This window comes from Oculina patagonica, chromosome 5 (genome assembly GCF_052425735.1).
Source record: "Oculina patagonica isolate OP01 chromosome 5, crgOcupat, whole genome shotgun sequence".
Lineage (NCBI taxonomy): Eukaryota > Metazoa > Cnidaria > Anthozoa > Scleractinia > Oculinidae > Oculina > Oculina patagonica.
This window is the reverse complement of record NC_135762.1, coordinates 1,773,740-1,793,210: the sequence shown is the minus strand read 5'-3', so window position 1 is coordinate 1,793,210 and position 19,471 is coordinate 1,773,740. Positions and strand designations below refer to the sequence as shown.

Here is a 19,471-nt window from a genome sequence, read left to right as displayed (position 1 = left end):
ATCGTTCGCTTGTCGTTCTGTACTCGAACCACAATCACCGCCAACATGTTTTGCGTATCCACAGCAAGCCATAATATTAAACGCTCAACGAGCGAACACAAGAATTTTTTTCGAGTAAACGTACTTACTTACTTACTTTAAACTTTTCGCCTTTTTTTTCCTCTTATGTCAAAAATGCAATCACAGTTCAATGAGAAAACTAAAAGAAGATTTCTTTTTTTGCAAGTTTCGATACTGAAATGAACATTTATCGGAAAACTGGTGACACCTGTCAATAATTCTGTGTAAATTCCAACGTAAACGAACTTCAAATTATTTTACAAAAGATAAAAATTGGTTCATTGAAAAGGAAATGATTTGTAAGTGTGGTTTAATATATTGTTTATCCTATATTAAAGACAGCCTTTAATGAAAAAAAAAACTTTATCGCTCATGTTACGGAAGTGCCTATTTTGGGGTTGCCCGTGGAAACAATACATTCGTTTACCTCTCATGAACAATCAGCGCGTGACAATTTTAACATTAATTCGATTCGTATCAGTCGCAAACATTGCAAAGTTTTGATTCAGCTCCCTTTCAACGTTATTCCAGGGATATGGCACCGCTGTGAATATGAATATTCAGGTGGGTATTGTCGTGATTTAAGCAGTTTAACGCATAAACCAAATTCAATATTGAATTCGTTCAAGTTTAAATTTCGGCGGGAAAGCAGTATTTAGCATAATATGCGAAAAAATTCCTTCGAACATAATGTGATTTTGGAAGCGAGTCGCACGTTCCTATATTGTGCGCGCGGAAGCGAAACGTTCCGCTTCCAATGCTAATGGGGACTGGAAGCGAAACGTCTCGCTTGCAGGCCCACAATACACTATTAGTCAGGGGAAAGATGCGAAACGTTTCGCTTCCACGCCCACAATATATAGATTATTAGTCAGGGAAAAGATGCGAAACGTTTCGCTTCCAACAGCCAATGGGCAAAAGTATGCGAAACATCTCGCTTCCACGCCCACAATATATAGATTATTAGTCAGGGAAAAGATGCGAAACGTTTCGCTTCCAACAGCCAATGGGCAAAAGTATGCGAAACATCTCGCTTCGACGCCCACAATATATAGATTATTAGTCAGGGAAAAGATGCGAAACGTTTCGCTTCCAACAGCCAATGGGCAAAAGTATGCGAAACATCTCGCTTCCATGCCCACAATATATAGATTATTAGTCAGGGAAAAGATGCGAAACGTTTCGCTTCCAACAACCAATGGGCAAAAGTATGCGAAACATCTCGCTTCCATGCCCACAATATATAGATTATTAGTCGGGAAAAAGATGCGAAACGTTTCGCTTCCAACAGCCAATGGGCAAAAGTATGCGAAACATCTCGCTTCCATGCCCACAATATATAGATTATTAGTCGGGGAAAAGATGCGAAACGTTTCGCTTCCAACAGCCAATGGGCAAAAGTATGCGAAACATCTCGCTTCCATGCCCACAATATATAGATTATTAGTCGGGGAAAAGATGCGAAACGTTTCGCTTCCAACAGCCAATGGGCACAAGTATGCGAAACATCTCGCTTCCACGCCCATCACCTTGAAGCACAAGAGAAATGCTGCTTTTCCTGTGAGATTGAAAGTGCTTCAGCAGTTGATATTTCAAAGTATTTGCTGATGTTACTAACTGCCATTCGTTTCCAGAGGTACGAGCAAACAAGTCGCACCTTGACAGTTAGCTCAAAAGGAATGGAATTCGTTGAGAAAGTTTCACCTGTCAATGTTCCAGAACCGTGTTCGCTACAGCATCTTCTAAAGCCGCATCAAGAAAAAGTGGAGGATAAAAAAGGAGAAATCCCAAAGACGCAACACAAACCCTCTAAACATTTCTTGCCTGGCGTAAAGGAAATGATGGAAGATTCATCTACATGGGTGAAATGCGTTGGCAAAGAATACCAGTACCCTGGTTTTGACACCGAGCCTGGTAAACTGTTGTACGTGGAGAACTGCAAACAGTTGCCTCAGTCATCACAATTCGATACACATTTTCTGTATAATGATATCCAACTGTCCAGAGGACCGGCCAATAAGCCTTCAACCAAACAATGGTTTGTCGATGGTGCATCTTCCAAATTTGTAATCAAGAAGAGTGGTTGTGAAGGCGTTAAGAGTTGTAGTGAGCCCGACTGCACTTATATAGTGTCTCGGCGGCAGCATCTAAATCGTTGTAGAAATCTGAAACCTGTAACGTCATGTTTGTCTACATTCACCCAGAAGATTGTGAAAATGATACAAGACGTTGGCTTGGAGTCGTTAGCTGTACCCCAGGTGAAGCATCTCACTCTCATGGAAAACCAGCTCCAAGCAAGATACCAACCATGTTAGAAGAACAAATTGTGGAATGTGTACAAAGCGACTTCACAAAGACTGCCAAAGACGTGCAGTTAGGTTATGGAATGTCCTACATGCCTGCTGATGTATCTTCCGTAGCAGCAAATATAGACGTTATAAATCGTGTAGTGAAGAAAGCAAGAGTGGATCCCAACTTGGTGAAAGCTTACAGCATCATACAGAACTATGAAGCAATGGTTCAAGGTCGTGTCAATAAAGATGCCCACAAGAACCGTACGTCTACTGACAGCGAATTGCAAGACAAGACCAACTTTAACGACGAAGTGGATGCCTACTTGTGCCCTTACAAAGTAGAACACTACTTGACAGACAACCTTAATACAGTTTTTTTTTTTGAGCAGGCTTATGGCCAAGATTCTGTCAAGTGCAGATTTCATTGTCGTCGACGTTACTTTTCCATCCGTTGCCGACTTTCCATATCTGCTGAATGTTGTAGCATTCAATCACCTAACCATGGAATACATGATCTGTGGCAGGGCAAATTTAGACCGATTGACAGCAGAGGCATATCAGGTGGCCTTCAGTGGCATATTCAAAGCAGTTGGAAAGTACTACCCACAATTTGATCCTAAAGATTGCCTTCAGGCGGTAATTGTGGACTACTCAGATGCTCAAGTACAAGGTATGTTTTTTTTTTATTTTGATATATTTTATAATTTTACACGTATAAAAGGTGTTAGCAAAAAATTAATCAACGGTTGGCTTTTATTTTTTTTCAACTTCAGGTCTGATCCAGACTGTTGGACAGAATAAAGCTTTTAGCGTACTGAAAGGTTGTCAGCTGCATTGGATGCGGTCAGTGCTACGTGTTTCTAGTCGGGTGTGCCAGTCAGAGGATGAGCAGTTTGTTTTCAAAGCCATCGGAAGAGCTATTCCTCTGGCAGAAACAGAAGAGGATGTCCTTAAAATGCTCGACGTGCTATGTGGGAGAGCCAAAGTGTCCGAACTGGATGGAATTGTGAAGTTTGAAGATGTATCAAGTTCCGCAATTATAAACACTCACTGGAACAGAGCAGAATGCTGGTGTCAGTGGTGGATGCAGGAAAGGCACCTTAAACTATTATGCGAGGCCACGACAGACATGAATGCAACTGTTTGGGACACGACACCATTCACAACGAACGCAGTAGAATCAAAAAACAGATTGAGTGTGCCATCCTCAAAAGGTAAGCGTCCCTAGTATTTTAACAAACATAGCCAAATATCGTACATTTTGCTCCGGCGAACCACCAACGCTTAGTACACTATCTGCGTCAACATTTAAAATCTTTTAGCTTCAGTGGTTTTGTAACCTTTATCATCTTTTTGATAATCAACATTTGTTACCGCAGTACAACAATTTCTTTTGAAATGAATGACTTGGTTCATCTTTTTAAGGGTCTAGTAACCTACTTTTACAATTGGAGCACCAATACAGAATGGACAGGCTGGCTACTAAAAAGCATGTGGCGGCTGAGCATGATGTAATGATTCATCATCGATCAGATTCACAAGAGGCTTTGGCTCGGCGAGCGATGGCCAAAGCAACATGGAGGAGGCAGAAATTCTCGAAGACCTCAGACAACAGTGGCCCTCCCGAAACCGTGCTAGAAGCTAGCCCAGTAAGTGCACGTGGTAAAAGACCTAGTCCAAGCCAGCATAAAAACAGTCGCAGTAAGAAGACCAAAACGGAGCTACTTGGTCGACTTGTATCTGTGGAATGCATTGGGGATGACAAAGTTGCCTTAGGATGGTTTGATGCTAGAATTGAATCATACCATAAAAGTCTGGGATACCTTTTGCGATTTTTGGCGAACGAAGGGGAGTACATTTATGCCAAAAAAATTCCAGACAAAGACATAAAGCTTCTGTAAACGCTCTCTGTAAAGGGCTAAAGCCCCTCAGTTATGTGGTACAAACGCCTCAATAACTGATAGACTCCCAGGTTTCGAGTTTTTTGAGTTACAAACTTGAACGTACAAAGTTAAGCGGACATCGCATTTCCATTTTTCTTGTTATTAATTTGTAAATCCTATTATTACGATTGTCAGTCTAACGTAGAATATTCTTAAGGTTATACCGTTGCTCAAGTAGTTATTCAAGTAAGTTTCTGAGATATTTAAAACAGACAATTGTGTTCAACAGCCTTAAAGCATTTTCGTTTTTTAACATTTTCTACATGATCGAATTCGCTCGGGAAGGGCTGTAATTGACGGAATAACGAATGCGAGGCTTTTTGTTGTATTTTATACATAAGACGTAGGGACAAATACAAGTTAACTTGCGGCATGGATAGAAATATGTCAAAAAATTTATATTTATGTGGCTCTAGATCTTTTTATTAGGAAAATGTTGGGCTTTCCACAGAGGGTCTGTGCAATGAAATGTTTCGCATCTTTTTGCCCATTGGCTGTTGGAAGCGAAACGTTTCGCATCTTTTCCCCGACTACTAGTGTATATATTGTGGGCGTGGAAGCGAGATGTTTCGCATACTTTTGCCCATTGGCTGTTGGAAGCGAAACGTTTCGCATCTTTTCCCCGACTACTAGTGTATATATTGTGGGCGTGGAAGCGAGATGTTTCGCATACTTTTGCCCATTGGCTGTTGGAAGCGAAACGTTTCGCATCTTTTCCCCGACTAGTAATATATATATTGTGGGCGTGGAAGCGAGATGTTTCGCATACTTTTGCCCATTGGCTGTTGGAAGCGAAACGTTTCGCATCTTTTCGCCGACTACTAGTATATATATTGTGGGCGTGGAAGCGAGATGTTTCGCATACTTTTGCCCATTGGCTGTTGGAAGCGAAACGTTTCGCATCTTTTCCCCGACTAGTAATATATATATTGTGGGCGTGGAAGCGAGATGTTTCGCATACTTTTGCCCATTGGCTGTTGGAAGCGAAACGTTTCGCATCTTTTCGCCGACTACTAGTATATATATTGTGGGCGTGGAAGCGAGATGTTTCGCATACTTTTGCCCATTGGCTGTTGGAAGCGAAACGTTTCGCATCTTTTCCCCGACTACTAGTATATATATTGTGGGCGTGGAAGCGAGATGTTTCGCATACTTTTGCCCATTGTCTGTAGGAAGCGAAATGTTTCGCATCTTTTCCCCGACTACTAGTATATATATTGTGGGCGTGGAAGCGAGACGTTTCGCTTTCACCCGCCATTAGCTTTGGAAGCGAAACGTCTTGCTTCCGCGCGCACAATATAGGAACGCACGACTGGCTTCAAAAATCACATTATGTTCGAAGGAATTCTTTGGCATATTATGCCAACTGCTAATGCCCCAATTTCGGCATGCGTATTTATAAACGAAGTGCTTTATTTTGTCCAAACAGAAGTCTATATGTGACTTTTGGGCGTTTCATGCATCAAGTAAGATTGCATTCATCACGTAATACGTGTTTTCAACCGATAAAACAAGAAAACTACGCAAACTAAGGAAAAGATTGCCACAACTCGTTATTAGCGGTTTCGTTGCGGCAAGGTCAAAGGTCGGGTTTTTAGGAAGATAGCTGCATTTACTTCGCCGCCTCAGCGCTCGCGATTTTAATTACCCAAAAATTTTATTTCACAGATTTGTAGTAAAAAACATGCTCTTTCAGGCTGATTAAGCCGTTTTGGGCAAAGCGATGTACCAGAAGGCTTTTAAAGCAGTTGAAAATATGGTAAATTTTGGCCTATTTTTAGCTGTCTTGAGGTAGCGACTTTCAAAATTTTGTAAAATATTTGCCTTCTTATCAAATTGCGATCTAATTATTTTTGAGGATAGTAGAATGGAGGTACAAAGACGATATAAAATTCGTTTTTAATGACAAACTTTATTTTCGATTGTAGAAGCCTTCGAATTTACCATACTTTTGTGTTCGATTTTGTCCGGTTTCGGCCTTTGGGAAGAAAAAAATTGTTAAAAAATCGAAAATTAACCGATTGATCTTAAACTTATATTTTTGTAACTAGTGCCCCTAGGGCTTTATTCAGGCCGAGTTTGAAGGAATTTCATTTTGGCCTATTTCCAAGTATAGTTGATATTAACGCAAAGGCGTTCTTAATTAAATTGATAGAATTCTTGATTTAAACAAAATGCCGTATATGCAGTCTTTTTGGTTAAAAAACACATAAACTAGAGTACCTTACGTTAAACTTGAGCTAAAATTAGCCCTCATTCAGCGTTCGTTACAGAAATAGGGCTTCAGAACTACGGTGTCATGTCAAATTTCGGGAGACACCTTTTGTCAAATCAAGTTAGATGTGCAGTTTTTGGATGTATTTCTGTTTGGAGACGACATCAACAGTCTCAGAGCAATTCTTTTTCACTTAAATAAGCATGTTTAATGTATAACGATGTTTAACAGTAGAGAATGATCCCAAAACAGAGTTAATTACAATTACGTGACACAACCTGAATTTGCATAAAACCGCAGACATGTCTAGTCTCCTGTGAATGAATTAACGGTCGAATGACTTTTTAATTATTCAGTGGAACGTGGAGCGTGCGCAGAAGAGTCTTGCAATCTCTGGCGCACGCGCACAATCAAACCGGAACCAGGATTTCCTGGTTCCGGTTTGGATTCGTCCAGAGCCGTTGAGTTTCCTGACCGCTAGTCAAGGGGAACACAGGCTCTGGGGACGAGATTGTATTTGTAGGCAGTTATTTGCAGATCATGTGGTGGGCTCTCGGCCAATGAAAAGGAAGAAAAAATTGCATCGAATGATAGTACTATTTAGCTGCAAAGAGAGAGTAGAAATATTCCACGTCTTGTAAAGGAACGTTTATAATTGCTGGAAATTTGTTGTGCTGTATCCTTTTATCACGTAGTAACTGTGATCAAGGAATCAAAGCTCGCGTCCTTCTTTGTACGCGTTACGTGCCTACCTAGTTTTGACCGTCCCGTGAATCTTTGCAACTTCCGCCCTCTCGATCGAGGGATCGGGACAAGATGAGACGCGGTGAGTATTATTGTTGTTCAAACTTCCTTATGAAATAATTACATGTACAAAGATTGCCAACTTTTCTATGTGGCACATTGTTTTTACTCAATTTAAGCGGCTTTTGCGGAGCGAACACGAATCGATCTCTTTTAATAGACAAACTGCTTCTAATTTAGCAAACATGCTTTCAGTAAAACACAGTTGAAAGCCGAACATAGTATTAAGCTGTAGCTTTTCATTTATCTTTACTTATTATGCAGGTGATAACTCGACTTTAGCTTCGAATTAAGGCCTTGTACAGAAGAAAAGAAGATCTTTAGATCCTGAAAAGTCAAAACGTAACCTGCTGAGGGAAGACTTGAATACTCGCGCAAACATCGTCACGCTCTGTAAAAGGTAATCCTAAGACAGGCAAGTCTAAAGTTTTCTTTGTTGGTACCGTAGCCAGGCACAGTCTCGCTCCATAACATTCGCTATGATTTCCGTGACAAAGACAAAGTTTCAGTATCATTTTGTAAAAAAACTTCAAGTTTGCTATTGCTAAATACAAAAACAGCCATTTTGTGTAAACATATCTCAGACATACTAGTAACTTATGCATGTATTACCGAAAGGACTACAATGGGTCACGCTATTGGGGTCTATTTATAGGTCCACGCAAGATGCTTTCGTTGTTAATACGGCCGACTTTCTTTTGTTCCGAAGAAAAGTTACGCAGTCGTTTTCGTATTAATAATAATACAGTCTCCCAGTTACGAGGTTTTGGTTGGTAGATCGAGCAAGCGTTTTACGCAACGAAACTCCTCAAGATTGCATAAACCTTTTAAGGCATGAGTTCATGTCATGACCAAAAAGTATATTATGTACGGTAGTGAAGACATATTAAGTCAGTTAAGTCGATAAAAATATGATATAATATCAAATAACTGTTTTTTTCGGGTGTTTTGATTTAATCCTTGATTGGCGAGGACAAAATCTTGTAGCTCTGACTGTTTTTAAAGCGTGTTCTACAAGTTTCATCAAGCGATCAAAAACTCAGCAAATGCAAAAAGCTAAGAGAGTTACTTTCTTTCAAATGAGAACTATTTTATCACCCGAAAGTGTAGAGAATCAGTTGCAAAATATACAGGAAATCGTCAAGGGAACCTGTTAAGCAAAGGCCTAGTCAACTCATCTTTGACAGGAGTTAACAATACAGGAAAGCTAGGGGGATGAAAAGTTTTAATTTCTTGGTAAGTTTCATTCGCATCTCGCTTGTTGGAACTTACTTTCGCGCGGATTGGCTGCTCTTTATCTGTCGTCATACCAATACCGTTAAAGCTCTATCAAGCTAGGGCCGGGGAATTCTTTTCAAGATTTCTTTTAGAGGGGATCTAATTAAAGAGGGGGTTATCTCAAATCATATATCAGCAGTTACAATACAATTGCAAATAAAGAAATAAATTGGAATTTTTGATATTTCAGTGCTGTTTGACAACACATTTTCAAAAAGCAGTGAGCATAAAAAATAAATGTGGTGGATAAATAACTTAAAAAGTGTAATGTCAGCTTGTTTATTAATGATAAATCGACTACTACCGCCCCCACTAACAATTACAGTTCCTCGATATTTCTTAGTTTCTTTAAACTATTACTGAGAAAATCTGAGATAAATTTCCTGCTTACACTTTAGGAATACTTTTCTTGTATCCAGCTGCCGATCAGCTGTGACATGGCATCCGTCGCAGATGCAGAAGAAACTTTGCGTTCAACGAATGCCAAAGCAAATTTTCAGCGGTTAACAAGACTTCTGATGTGCGGGGGACTGAGGCTTTTGAGGGAGACGTTTGATTCCATTCACAAGCCAGCTGATCTTCCATTGAAGCTGAGTGATCCTGCCATACAGACTCAGCTGAGGGGAGCAAGACTTACCCGACCGGAGTGCGCTTGCCTGTACCCATCCACAGGGTTATACGGCAAGTCGAGCGACTTTGACATCACGTTAATTTTCAGGTTATTAAGGACAATATGTAACCTCACCCCTCCTCCTGGCCCCAGGGGATGGGACGATTTGCCAAACAGCTCAGACCACAGTCTCGAGGCAGATTTAGTGCGAATAAAATATTATCGCAATGAAGTTTATGGCCACAGCAAGACCATGGAAATATCTGACGCGAAGTTTACTGGCCTTTGGAAAAAAATTAGCGAGTGCCTGATAAGAATTGCTGCAAGCATCAGTCACGCCAAGAAAGACGAGTGGAAGAAGGCCATTGATGAATTTCTTGTTAATCCTCTAACGCCAGAAGAGGAAAGATATGTTGAAGAACTCGATAAGTGGTACAAGCAAGACATGGATGTTAAAATTGAGGTTGAGAAACTGGGTGATACAATCAAAACGTTAAAGGAAGATATGAAAGAAGGACATGACAGCATTCAAGAGGAAGTCCGAAGCTTCCGACAAGAAATGGAACAGACTAATCGTCCCGTGTACATGGCAGGACCTGTAGGTGAGTTAAAAAAAGTCAACGATATTTGCTTGAGGCCTATGATATTATAATGTTATAACGGAATACAAATTAAACAGGGGAGGGAAAGTGTTCATTTTGCTCGGATTGCCTCATTCAATTTGAATCTCCCAAAGGGATTGAAAGTTGTCTTCATCCCTTCTCTAGTCTGATTGCCAACGAGACAGCCGAGCCAAGAGGCGAGGCTGTAGAGGCATGAAAATCAAAAGCGGACTGTTGACTTCAAATAGAGTTTTCTTGACTTATGAGAATGCTGAAGTCGGGTAAATGCTTCCTTTTAGTGTTGATTGTGTTTATAGTAGTTGTTTGACCGATGATTTATTCCAAATCAAATACCGTTTATATTTTTTTTGCCACGCATTCGCTCCGCGTAGGAATAACATGAATACAAAGCGACGCTCACTAAAATTACTGCATGTCATACACACAAGAAAGTCAAACGTTTTTTTGCTTCTAACGGCAAATGTAATGTTAACTTGAATAAAAATGTTGTCTCCAAATAATCCTCGACCGTTCAAGTTTTGTTTTCTGTTCAAATTTTTCAAGTTTTGCGTAACTGAACATGACACTTCGCATGCGAGACTGAAATCTGACCCGTGCATTACTGTCTCTGATTACTGAAAATTATTTTTAAAAAAGCATCTTAGCAGTTTTGATTTTGGGATTTGATTTATAAGAAGTTCTTGAAATGCAACTATCCCTTTTGTGGACGGAAACATTTTAACCATCGCTTGTTGCATTTAAAAAACAGTGATGAAACCTCATTTATTGCCTACATTTTGTGACATTTTAACGTTGAAAAGAATTTAAAGATTTGTCAAGAGTTATCAATCTGTCAAACCCGTAGCCTGCGTAGCAGACATCTGTGTACGTTTTTTAGTGTGTTTAAAAGAGTGCGCGATCGCGAGAATACGCGCGCTGGAAACTACGACGCCTGCTACGCAGGCTATCAGGTAATTGCAATAAAAATGTAAAAAAAAAAGGCTATCAAGCCTGTGTCATTTATGAACACCAGAGAAAAAGCACTTTTTTTCGCATATTACCTAAAATACAATTTACCATGTTTTGGTCATTTCAAATATAGTTCTATCAAAAACCATTCAATATCTGTTCTTATGAACAAACATGAGTATTTCGCTCGTTGGCACTTACCGATAGGTACAACTAGTATACCATTGAGTTTAGCTTGATGATGACTGATTTGAGTACAATAGCTTCAAAATAGTTTTGAAGCTATTGTTTTTGCATTGTTTTGACTGAGGTAGACCGCCTCGTTGCTTCAAAAATTAAAGCAGTTTGAATCTGAGTCGTTTTCGCGTGTTTTTTTTTTCAAGATGTGTGATGGGGTGTTGTTAATGTTTTGCTGCTGGCTTGATTCGAGCTCAATGTTCATTTACGTTGTTTGGTACAGAAGTTGTTAGTTCTTTCTTTTTAAATTAACTTTTTTAAGTTGTGATAAATTTAAGCCTTTGACAGTGGCCTTTACGAGCGCTCCTTCGGTGAACCGAAAATACTTACCAACTCAAGGCCAGATCGTCCAGACTGGTATTACAAACACAGCCTCTTAAAGCTTTATCAACATGGCTTTACATGGAGTTGACTTACTCGAGTACTAGCAGAATGACAAAAAACGTATACGAGCTCCCAAAAAGACCATGGAAAGTATGGAAGTTCCCATCCTTGGAAACTCCCATCCTTACGAAATTCTATTGATTACTAATTATTATTCTTAGTTATGTGACTATTTGCACCTTCCGGCAAAAACTAGAGCATATTTTGTATTGGGAAGGCTTTGTTGTGGTTGTTTTGTGATAATGGAGATTTCGATATTTGTGAATCGAATTCCACTTCAAATGACACGTCCCAAAACATAAAGTATTGAAGGCCTACTGTAGCTTTCTCGTAAAGTGGAAGATGGAGTCGTAAAACTCGTTTCCAGCCTTAGGAGGTTTCCCTTCACAGATGACGTCCCAATGGCTAGAAATTTTGTTACACACTTGCTTATGACTGGTCAGGTTTGTGCCGACAACGATTCCACGGTTTTCGTAATACTGAATAAAACGGTTAAGTCAGAACTTTAGAGAACGAAAGAGTTACGTGCTGCCCCTCCCTCTAAGCCCTTCTCAAATCGCACCAATTCCCCGTACCTCATAAATTGCAGCGTATCTGAATGTCTCTTTTATTTTTAAGTCATACAGATACAATTGAACATCTCCGAGGGCATCACAAAGGCTGGATTGCCATTCAGGCCTCAGTTACTTGAAACAGTCGGGTCTGAAAGGATGTGTACCTCAATACCTGACCAAGAACAGGCTGCAGGAGTGGAGGATTCTGACTTCGAAGAACTTCAACTAAATCCGCTTGATCCTCCAACGGAGTTACAAATGTGGAACGTTATTTTATCATTTAAGAAATCTTTTGAATTGTTTTTACAATACCTAGGATATAAACTGAATGTTTTTGTGCGTGGCCACGACGTAGGAAGTTTGTTGATAAACGTTGAATATAGCTCATTGCAGGTCCTTGAAGGATTGTGGAAAGATTATAGCAGTGGCCATCTCAATGAAATCGCCCAAGAAATGCTTGTAACAGCAGAGGTTTTGGAGAAGCTTGGTGTTAATGAAGTGAAGCTGAAAACCTTCATTTCTGAGGACGAATACGATAACGGCAGACAGATCTTCATGACCAATCCAGGTGAGTCAATAGAACGGGAGAGAGGGGGTGGGGAGAACTCACGAATAAAGGTGTCATGAAAGCGCGAAGGATTTTTAGGCAATGAAAAGGCAATTTCCGTATTTTAAGTCGGAGTAAGTGGACTGCTGTGAAAAATAATTTATTAACTTTTACATCTTTTGTGATCATTGATATGGGGTATTCATTTGGGTATAAAATGGTTTAGTAGTTTTTTGGGTTTATTTGGGTGTTGAAAATGGCTTTACTTGCATCTCCCAACATTTTTTCAAGATCCACAAGGAAGGCAAATGAGAGGGGTGGAACAGCAACTGTCAAATGCCCAAGGACAGTTGCGAGGAATCGAAGAGATGAAACAGTTCCTCTTGCTACTGCATAAGCAGCTGAACTTTAAAAACCAACAATTGACTGAGTTGGAACAACAGGTGACAAACTTACAAGGTAGACTAAGAGAAAAAGAAGAAGAACTTGTTGATTTAGAGGAAAAACTAAGGTTCAAAGACAAAGAAGTGAATGACTTGAAGACTACTGGGCAAGAACAACGTGAACATCAACACCAACCGTCACCCGACTGGGTCATTTCCCGTGATCAAATTCAGCTGACAGACAAACTACTTGGTAGGGGAGGCTGGAGTGTTGTTGTCGAGGGCAAGTATTGTGGCTGTGCTGTAGCTGTGAAACAATTACACGAGTTAATTCTTTCTCCTCACAACCGAAGTTTGTTCGAAAGAGAAATGGACATTGCTTCAAGATGCCGCCATCCTTGTTTGCTGCAGTTCATTGGAGGAACAAATGATGAGGGAAGTCCTTTGTTTGTAACAGAGCTCATGGAATCAAGTTTACGAGCATTGCTAGAGCAGCGACCTCTCTCTGCTAAAGAAGTGTTCGTTGTTTCCCTGGATGTGGCTCGAGCATTAAGCTATCTACATCAAAAGAAACCTCCAATCCTTCACCGTGACATCAGTAGCGCTAACGTGTTGCTATGGCGCCAGGGTGACCAATGGCGAGGAAAAGTGTCACTTGGTATGAGCGCTACTTATTCCGTGAAACGAAGAATGTCGATTGGCCCTGGGTCTGTCATATACAGTGCACCTGAAACGTTGACTTCAAACCAAACCTTCAAGGTAAGCTATAACGTACTTATAGATGGTTTCCATTCAGTTTGTCAGGATTCAGTTCGGTTGTATGCACATACATATCTATGACAGACGTAAACATTGTACAAACAGAGTGAGTGGCCAGCGAGACAACCTTCTAAATTGGATATACAGTAGAATCCCGATTTCTTGAACTTCCGGATAACTCGAATCAAAAGTCGTCTTCCTCCCCCAGTGTTTTGAAGCAATTTTCTCCAACGCCATTTCTCGAACTCCTAGATTTCTCGAAGCAATTTTAGCCTCCCCTGGAGATTCGAGAAATCGAGATTCCACGGTATTTGTTGTAGAATACCAATGAAGACTTGAAGTTTAATTTAAAGAAGGTTGCTTTTAATTGACAAACATTGAAGACCTTGTTTTTATGAAGTGACAAGAAAGAAGCTCTTTAATAGCCCAGTGAGAACGAAATGGGACAATATCCAAAACCTAATTTCCTTAATTGAGATACTCTCAGCGTACATCCAGTTTTCATTGCCGGTGAATAAATAAACAATATCTTTCATATACAAATTATATCCACGGAACTGCCAAGAAGAGCAGCAACGAGCTTTGAAGAACAAATTAGGTCTGAGGAGGCATATTTCTGAAGCCCCATCGAGACAAGCAATTCTGTTGGTGTTCAAGAAGCAAACGTCAAACGCAAGTTTTGAATACGCTTGGGGATCTCTTCTGTGGGTTATCTTATGATGTTCACTGACCAGTTAAGGCTGCTTTACGTGACATATTTAGAATACTCGCTTGCCGAAAAATTTAGTTTTATATTGAACTTCACAACGTTAAACATCATTTTACAGTATCAAAAGTACTTGTACTATTGTATCTTTCTCTAAAAGTTGTTGTTATCTTTAGGTCGACGTGTACAGTTTTGGTGTTCTTCTCTGTGAAATGTGCATCCGGGAGTTGCCAGATCCTGAAAGGCGTGATCAACAGATTGCAATGGTGATGAACCGTGTGCTTCGAACCCTCATACAATCATGTGTGCAAACAGAGCCTGAGACAAGACCAAATATGGAAGTGATTATTGAGGAACTTGAACTTGAACTTTAAGGACCAGCTCAGTGGCATGTCACAGTTTAATACATTGCTCTCTTCAAACTGTATGAGTTTGAATATTCTTTCCAATGTGTATTTTTCAAACCGATGTGTTTTAGCAAATAACGTAATGGTAATGTTGTGATATTATCAAGAAAATAGCCAAAAAATACTTTTTGAATCGGTCATGTTTGTGTCTAGTGAAGTAACCATATACGTTTAACACGTTTTTGAAGTAATATATCAAACACGAGAGGCAGTGATTCATTGGGATATCCAAACACCGAGAAGAGAGTTGAAAAAACGATGCGCAGCGGAGTGTTTTTGATCTGACGTATTTTGAGGTGTTTGGATAGCCAATGAAACACTTTTTCGATTGTTTTGATTACGAAGTAAACGGAGAAAAAAATCGTAAAAATCTATGCTAATTAAGACCGGGTATCCAATCCTCCTTCACGGTTATGATTTTCTCTGTTTTAACTTGATGAATTATTAATTAGTTTGAGATCGGTTGGTGGACAACTACTACTAGAATAATGAGACTGTGTGAGATACTACTGACTGGAGTGATTTAAGCAAGGTTTTGCAAAAATTACGTGATTAAAAATATCATTAAGAATAAGTGTAGCAATTGCCACCATAGCATTCCGTAACTGACTCTGAAGAATTCAAGTGATCAGCGGATGACACGCCGATGAGGTTCGAAAGTTATTTTGAGATTCAACGCCGTTTCTAGCACGTTCAGCAAATTTCTCTAAAAAACTTATTAGACCCCCTCCATTGCGAGTGAATATCATTAAAAAGAGGTTCATGTCATTTGCATTTAAAAATATTTCTCGCATTAGATTTGAATCATGCAGTTGACCTTGCTTCCAAATCACCTGTGCCTGATCGAGAATTTGTTTATAGCTATAAGCACGTATCATCGATCAGATACGCGTTGTTTCCCTGTAGTCAATGCTGTTTCCAACAGAGCTTTAGCTGGCGGTTTCTTTGGAGCACTGTGACAAGATATACGAGTAGAAAAGCCCTAAGACAACTGATGAAGCGAAGGGAGTGAAAACAGGCATCAATCAATCATATCAAATCAAATAAAAAAAAGGTCCCATGGTATGCAGAAAACATAGCCTGCAGAGCAGAACTAGGTCGATACCCTTCAGCAATAGAGGTAAAAGCGTCACTTTTCTGCTATCGGCAAAGGTTAGACCATAAGAGAAACAGCCCTATATTATATGAATCACTTCTTTACGACAAAAAACTTAGTCCATTTGTTAGTTTCTTAAAATAATACATTGTAATGAAATTATTCCGATCATGACAAATCAGCTCAACAACTTTAAACGAATATAACGGGTAAAAAAGAGTATTTCCAAAATTGGTTGAAGGTCCGAAATAGCGCGTCATTCAGCTTTAGAGAAAAATTCACACACAAAGAAGTAAAAAAAAACTATCAGTTGGAAGAATATCTCACTTCAGTTAGAAAACCAGCACATCCAAAAAGTATTACTAGGCTACGATTAGGAGTACATTCTCTACGCATACTGGAAAATATGAAAATACAGGAGCCTCTATACCAGTTGAAGAACGGAAATGTTTGGCATGGTATGTAAGGAAAACCATATAGAGGACGAAAAACATTGTTTAATTGAAAAGGTCAATTGCCTTCCATACATGGTTTTTTCGATATAAATCTGGTAAATAGTCCAAAAGCAATCTGAAACGAGCATTAGTTTGCTTGCAAAGTGATATTGGGATTTTATGCTTAACCCTTTCACTCCTAAACGCGCATTCAGGCGCTATTTGGAGGTGCAGTCATTCATTCACTTGTGACGTCATTAATTAGCACGTCAGTGGAATTTCGTGATAAGAATCTGATAGAGCTTGAATCGACCTTTCTACAGGACTGTTCATTTTGAATATTAGTTGCATTCTGACAGAGCTAATCAAAGAAAAACAAAATCCATTTTTGGTGCAAAATCGTTGCTAAACACTCTGACACCTGTAATTGGTCAAGGTCCCCTTTTCAGGGTTTTCCAATGATAATGTCAAAACTTTTTTGGCCAAAAGATAGGATATGAAGAGTAGAAAGTAACGAGAATAAGGGTGTTTACCATTTACAAAAAATTTCCGGAAATTCCGGGTGGGATGTAAATGGAACACGACTTTTCGGTTCGTTCCACTGGAAAATTCCCAAAATAAACGGACAACCTGAAAAGGTAGTCCCGTTTTCCCGGTGGAAACTTCCCAATGGAAATTCGTGTTCCATTTACAGATTTCTCGTCTTTCTCACTAGTCCCAAGCCTTTTTCACAGCGGGTCTCACGGCTCCTCAACTAAAATGGCGGGTCAGTCTTATGTAAGTTTTTCATAGGTGAGTTTTCAGCGTTAAATCGAGTGCTCTACTCAAGTATTTGCATCAGATCTGCAAAATATACTGCATCACGATAAATGGTAGGTGAAATTTGTGTCTGAAGCCAAGCTTTCTTTGGGCAGAGCAAGTATATTGCATCGATCGAATTTGCCGACAAAGAGCATTGAAAATAGCGTTACTATTGAGGCACAGGTAGCGTCTCATGGACGTTGTAGCCGCTGCAAGGATACTTATTTCCCCATCATTTTTTTTGAATTTATACGCTTTCCTCGTCAACTAAGAACTTTATGATTTCATGCATCGATTATCACTTGAGTATAAACACCTTTCGCGGACGATTTGAGAGAGCAACAGAAACTGAACAGTGAGGAGCCTGTGAACGAATGAGACCCGTCTAAATGGAACGCACTCTTTCCAACGGAAATTCCCAACGGAAATTTTCTGAAATTTCTTGTAAATGGTAAACACCCTAAGAAAGCGAAAAAAAAGGAAGCAAAAGGGGCAAAAAAGAAATTTGGAACGGTTCAGCAAAAAAAAAAGTCCAAATTTTGGCTTATGCGCATGCACCAAAGTAAAATATTGTACATTTTTACACAGAATCTTTATGAAAATGTTGCTGAAGTGTAAAATAGTGCTTCTTTAGCAAAGTTGAGGTAAATTCCAGACCATAGCACCAAAATTTCAGTTTAGCGGCTAAAAAAACGCGTTTTTTGAGGAAAATTTGGGGGTCGAAGGGTTAATGTATTGCAAAGGGTATGATGATATTAGAAAGGAGCCTCATCGTGTCTCCTCAATTTGTCAATTTAGCTGATCGTGACAAGATAATGTACCTTCTTAAAGGCTGGTTCTCGTATAATCGCTTCGATCGTTTCTATCGCCTCTGCTACTTCGAAAAGTAGCAGGGCGATCGGGGCGATTATATGAGAACATTACTCAGACGATCGCTAACGTCTGTGGCGGTTGAGGCGACCACGATCGTTTGGATCGCCCGTGTTCTATCTTTCTAGCTTCTCTTTCCCTTCTTCGCCGTAAAACTACAATAACTAAGAAGATATGAGGCCACGAGTTTTGCTCTTTCTTTGAAGGCTGCCATTGTTTTGAATCTAGAGCCAAAATGATTGTTTTTCGTAGGTCTTCTCTCATACCAGGCGATTGGGACGATCATACGAGAACCCCCGATTGCTTCCAATCACTTTGATCGTCTCAGAATTTGCAAACGATCGATGCGATAGAAACGATCGGGGCGATCATATGAAAACCAGGCTTAAAGAGACTGCACTGTCACGAGCTTCACTTCAAAAATTTAAGCGCCTAAAGCGTATGGAAACTGACAAACAGTGGTCCAGTTTTGTTAAAAATCACCTTGCCAGTGTACTGAAGCTATAAACAAGTGATATTCTTGTGATGCCATTAGGAACTTTAGATCTCAACTTTAAAAAGTTAGGCCGATTTTTTCAAGTTCTGCCCTTGTGGCCTGAAAAAAAACAGCTAAAATCTAATAACGGCTCTCCACTTCCTCCAACAAAAATTTACTTTACATCTTCGTCCTGATGTTCTGGGTGCATTTCGTGTACGAGTGAGAGTACTTTGCCAATTTTAGTTCTTTTCACAGAAAAAGTGGAAAAATACCCATGACAGTGTTCCTTTAAACTAGATAATAACACTACCTCTAGAATCATAGCTTAACATATATATCTCATGTTTCAAAAAAGAAAGAACATTTTAAATCCAAAGTGTAATTGATTAATAGTTACATAATCAATAGTTCCATTGTTATCGTATGGGATTGCATTGTAATTTCGTTGCTTGTTGTAAGGTAACTCGTTACCATAGTTGCTACGTACGTAAACTTTATTGTAACTAGACCAATACCTCCCTTTGGAGAGTAAGGTGCAATAAAGATATACTGGTACTGTCAATCAATCAATCAATCAATCAATCAATCAATCAATCAATCAATCAATCAATCTTTATTCGCTATATTTCATTTTCTAAGTTCTAAGTTACAAGATTTCATTAAGTAGACTTATGGTGATTTCCACTGACGCGTAATTTTTTACGTGCGGGAAAAATCTAGAGACAACGTATGAACGACTTGCGTGAACGTTTACGCAAGCCATTCATACATTGTCTCTAAATTTTTTCACGCACGTAAAAAATTACGCGTCAGTGGAAATCCACCATAAGGGCAGGAACTCTCAGCAAACCCTATTGGGCTTTTCGAGGAGAGGTTCACATGGCTTTTTGAACTATCTTGCGTATAATTACAATGTATATAAGACGTAAGGTAGACTACGAGCAGTCCCTATTTTTTCGTAGAGTCCGTCCAGCTTGAAGCGAGATTTTTTTTCGAAGAGTTCGTCGAGCTTATAGCGAAAAAAAAAATACGCGCGGGGG

At 39.6% G+C, this 19,471-nt stretch overlaps 3 protein-coding genes across 4 annotated transcripts in view; all 3 read left to right on the top strand.

Moving 5' to 3' along the window:
• The first annotated feature begins 715 nt into the window (after positions 1–715).
• Positions 716–4,864, top strand: LOC144654724 (uncharacterized). 2 transcript variants are annotated; one of them, XM_078514949.1, is made up of 4 exons: positions 716–1,026; positions 1,508–3,024; positions 3,128–3,568; positions 3,780–4,864. In XM_078514949.1, exons 2-4 carry the CDS (start codon positions 2,748–2,750, stop codon positions 4,253–4,255), a joined length of 1,194 nt encoding a protein of 397 aa, XP_078371075.1. In that variant the 5' UTR covers positions 716–1,026; positions 1,508–2,747; the 3' UTR covers positions 4,256–4,864. The 2 variants fall into 2 exon arrangements, with proteins under 2 accessions (XP_078371075.1, XP_078371074.1); XM_078514948.1 differs by lacking the exon at positions 716–1,026 and having other exon boundaries at positions 1,221–3,024.
• Positions 4,865–7,488: 2,624 nt separating this feature from the next.
• The window catches only part of LOC144654688 (uncharacterized), a 30,676-nt gene continuing 18,693 nt past the window's right edge, over positions 7,489–19,471 (top strand). The window contains exon 1 of the mRNA XM_078514899.1: positions 7,489–7,580. The gene's annotated coding sequence lies outside the window, so the exon portion shown is untranslated. The remainder of the gene's footprint in view (positions 7,581–19,471) is intronic.
• On the top strand, positions 7,577–14,960 carry LOC144654691 (uncharacterized). The gene is made up of 5 exons (XM_078514901.1): positions 7,577–7,737; positions 8,999–9,806; positions 12,015–12,518; positions 12,789–13,639; positions 14,522–14,960. Exons 2-5 carry the CDS (start codon positions 9,032–9,034, stop codon positions 14,717–14,719), a joined length of 2,328 nt encoding a protein of 775 aa, XP_078371027.1. The 5' UTR covers positions 7,577–7,737; positions 8,999–9,031; the 3' UTR covers positions 14,720–14,960.

Coding starts and splice junctions, on each gene's coding strand:
- LOC144654724 (XM_078514949.1), top strand. CDS start 2,748: ATGGCCAAGATTCTGTCAAGTGCAGATTTCATTGTCGTCGACGTTACT. Junction 3,025..3,127: donor CTCAGATGCTCAAGTACAAG/GTATGTTTTTTT, acceptor TTTCAACTTCAG/GTCTGATCCAGACTGTTGGA. Junction 3,569..3,779: donor GAGTGTGCCATCCTCAAAAG/GTAAGCGTCCCT, acceptor CATCTTTTTAAG/GGTCTAGTAACCTACTTTTA.
- LOC144654691 (XM_078514901.1), top strand. CDS start 9,032: ATGGCATCCGTCGCAGATGCAGAAGAAACTTTGCGTTCAACGAATGCC. Junction 12,519..12,788: donor GATCTTCATGACCAATCCAG/GTGAGTCAATAG, acceptor CATTTTTTCAAG/ATCCACAAGGAAGGCAAATG. Junction 13,640..14,521: donor CTTCAAACCAAACCTTCAAG/GTAAGCTATAAC, acceptor TGTTATCTTTAG/GTCGACGTGTACAGTTTTGG.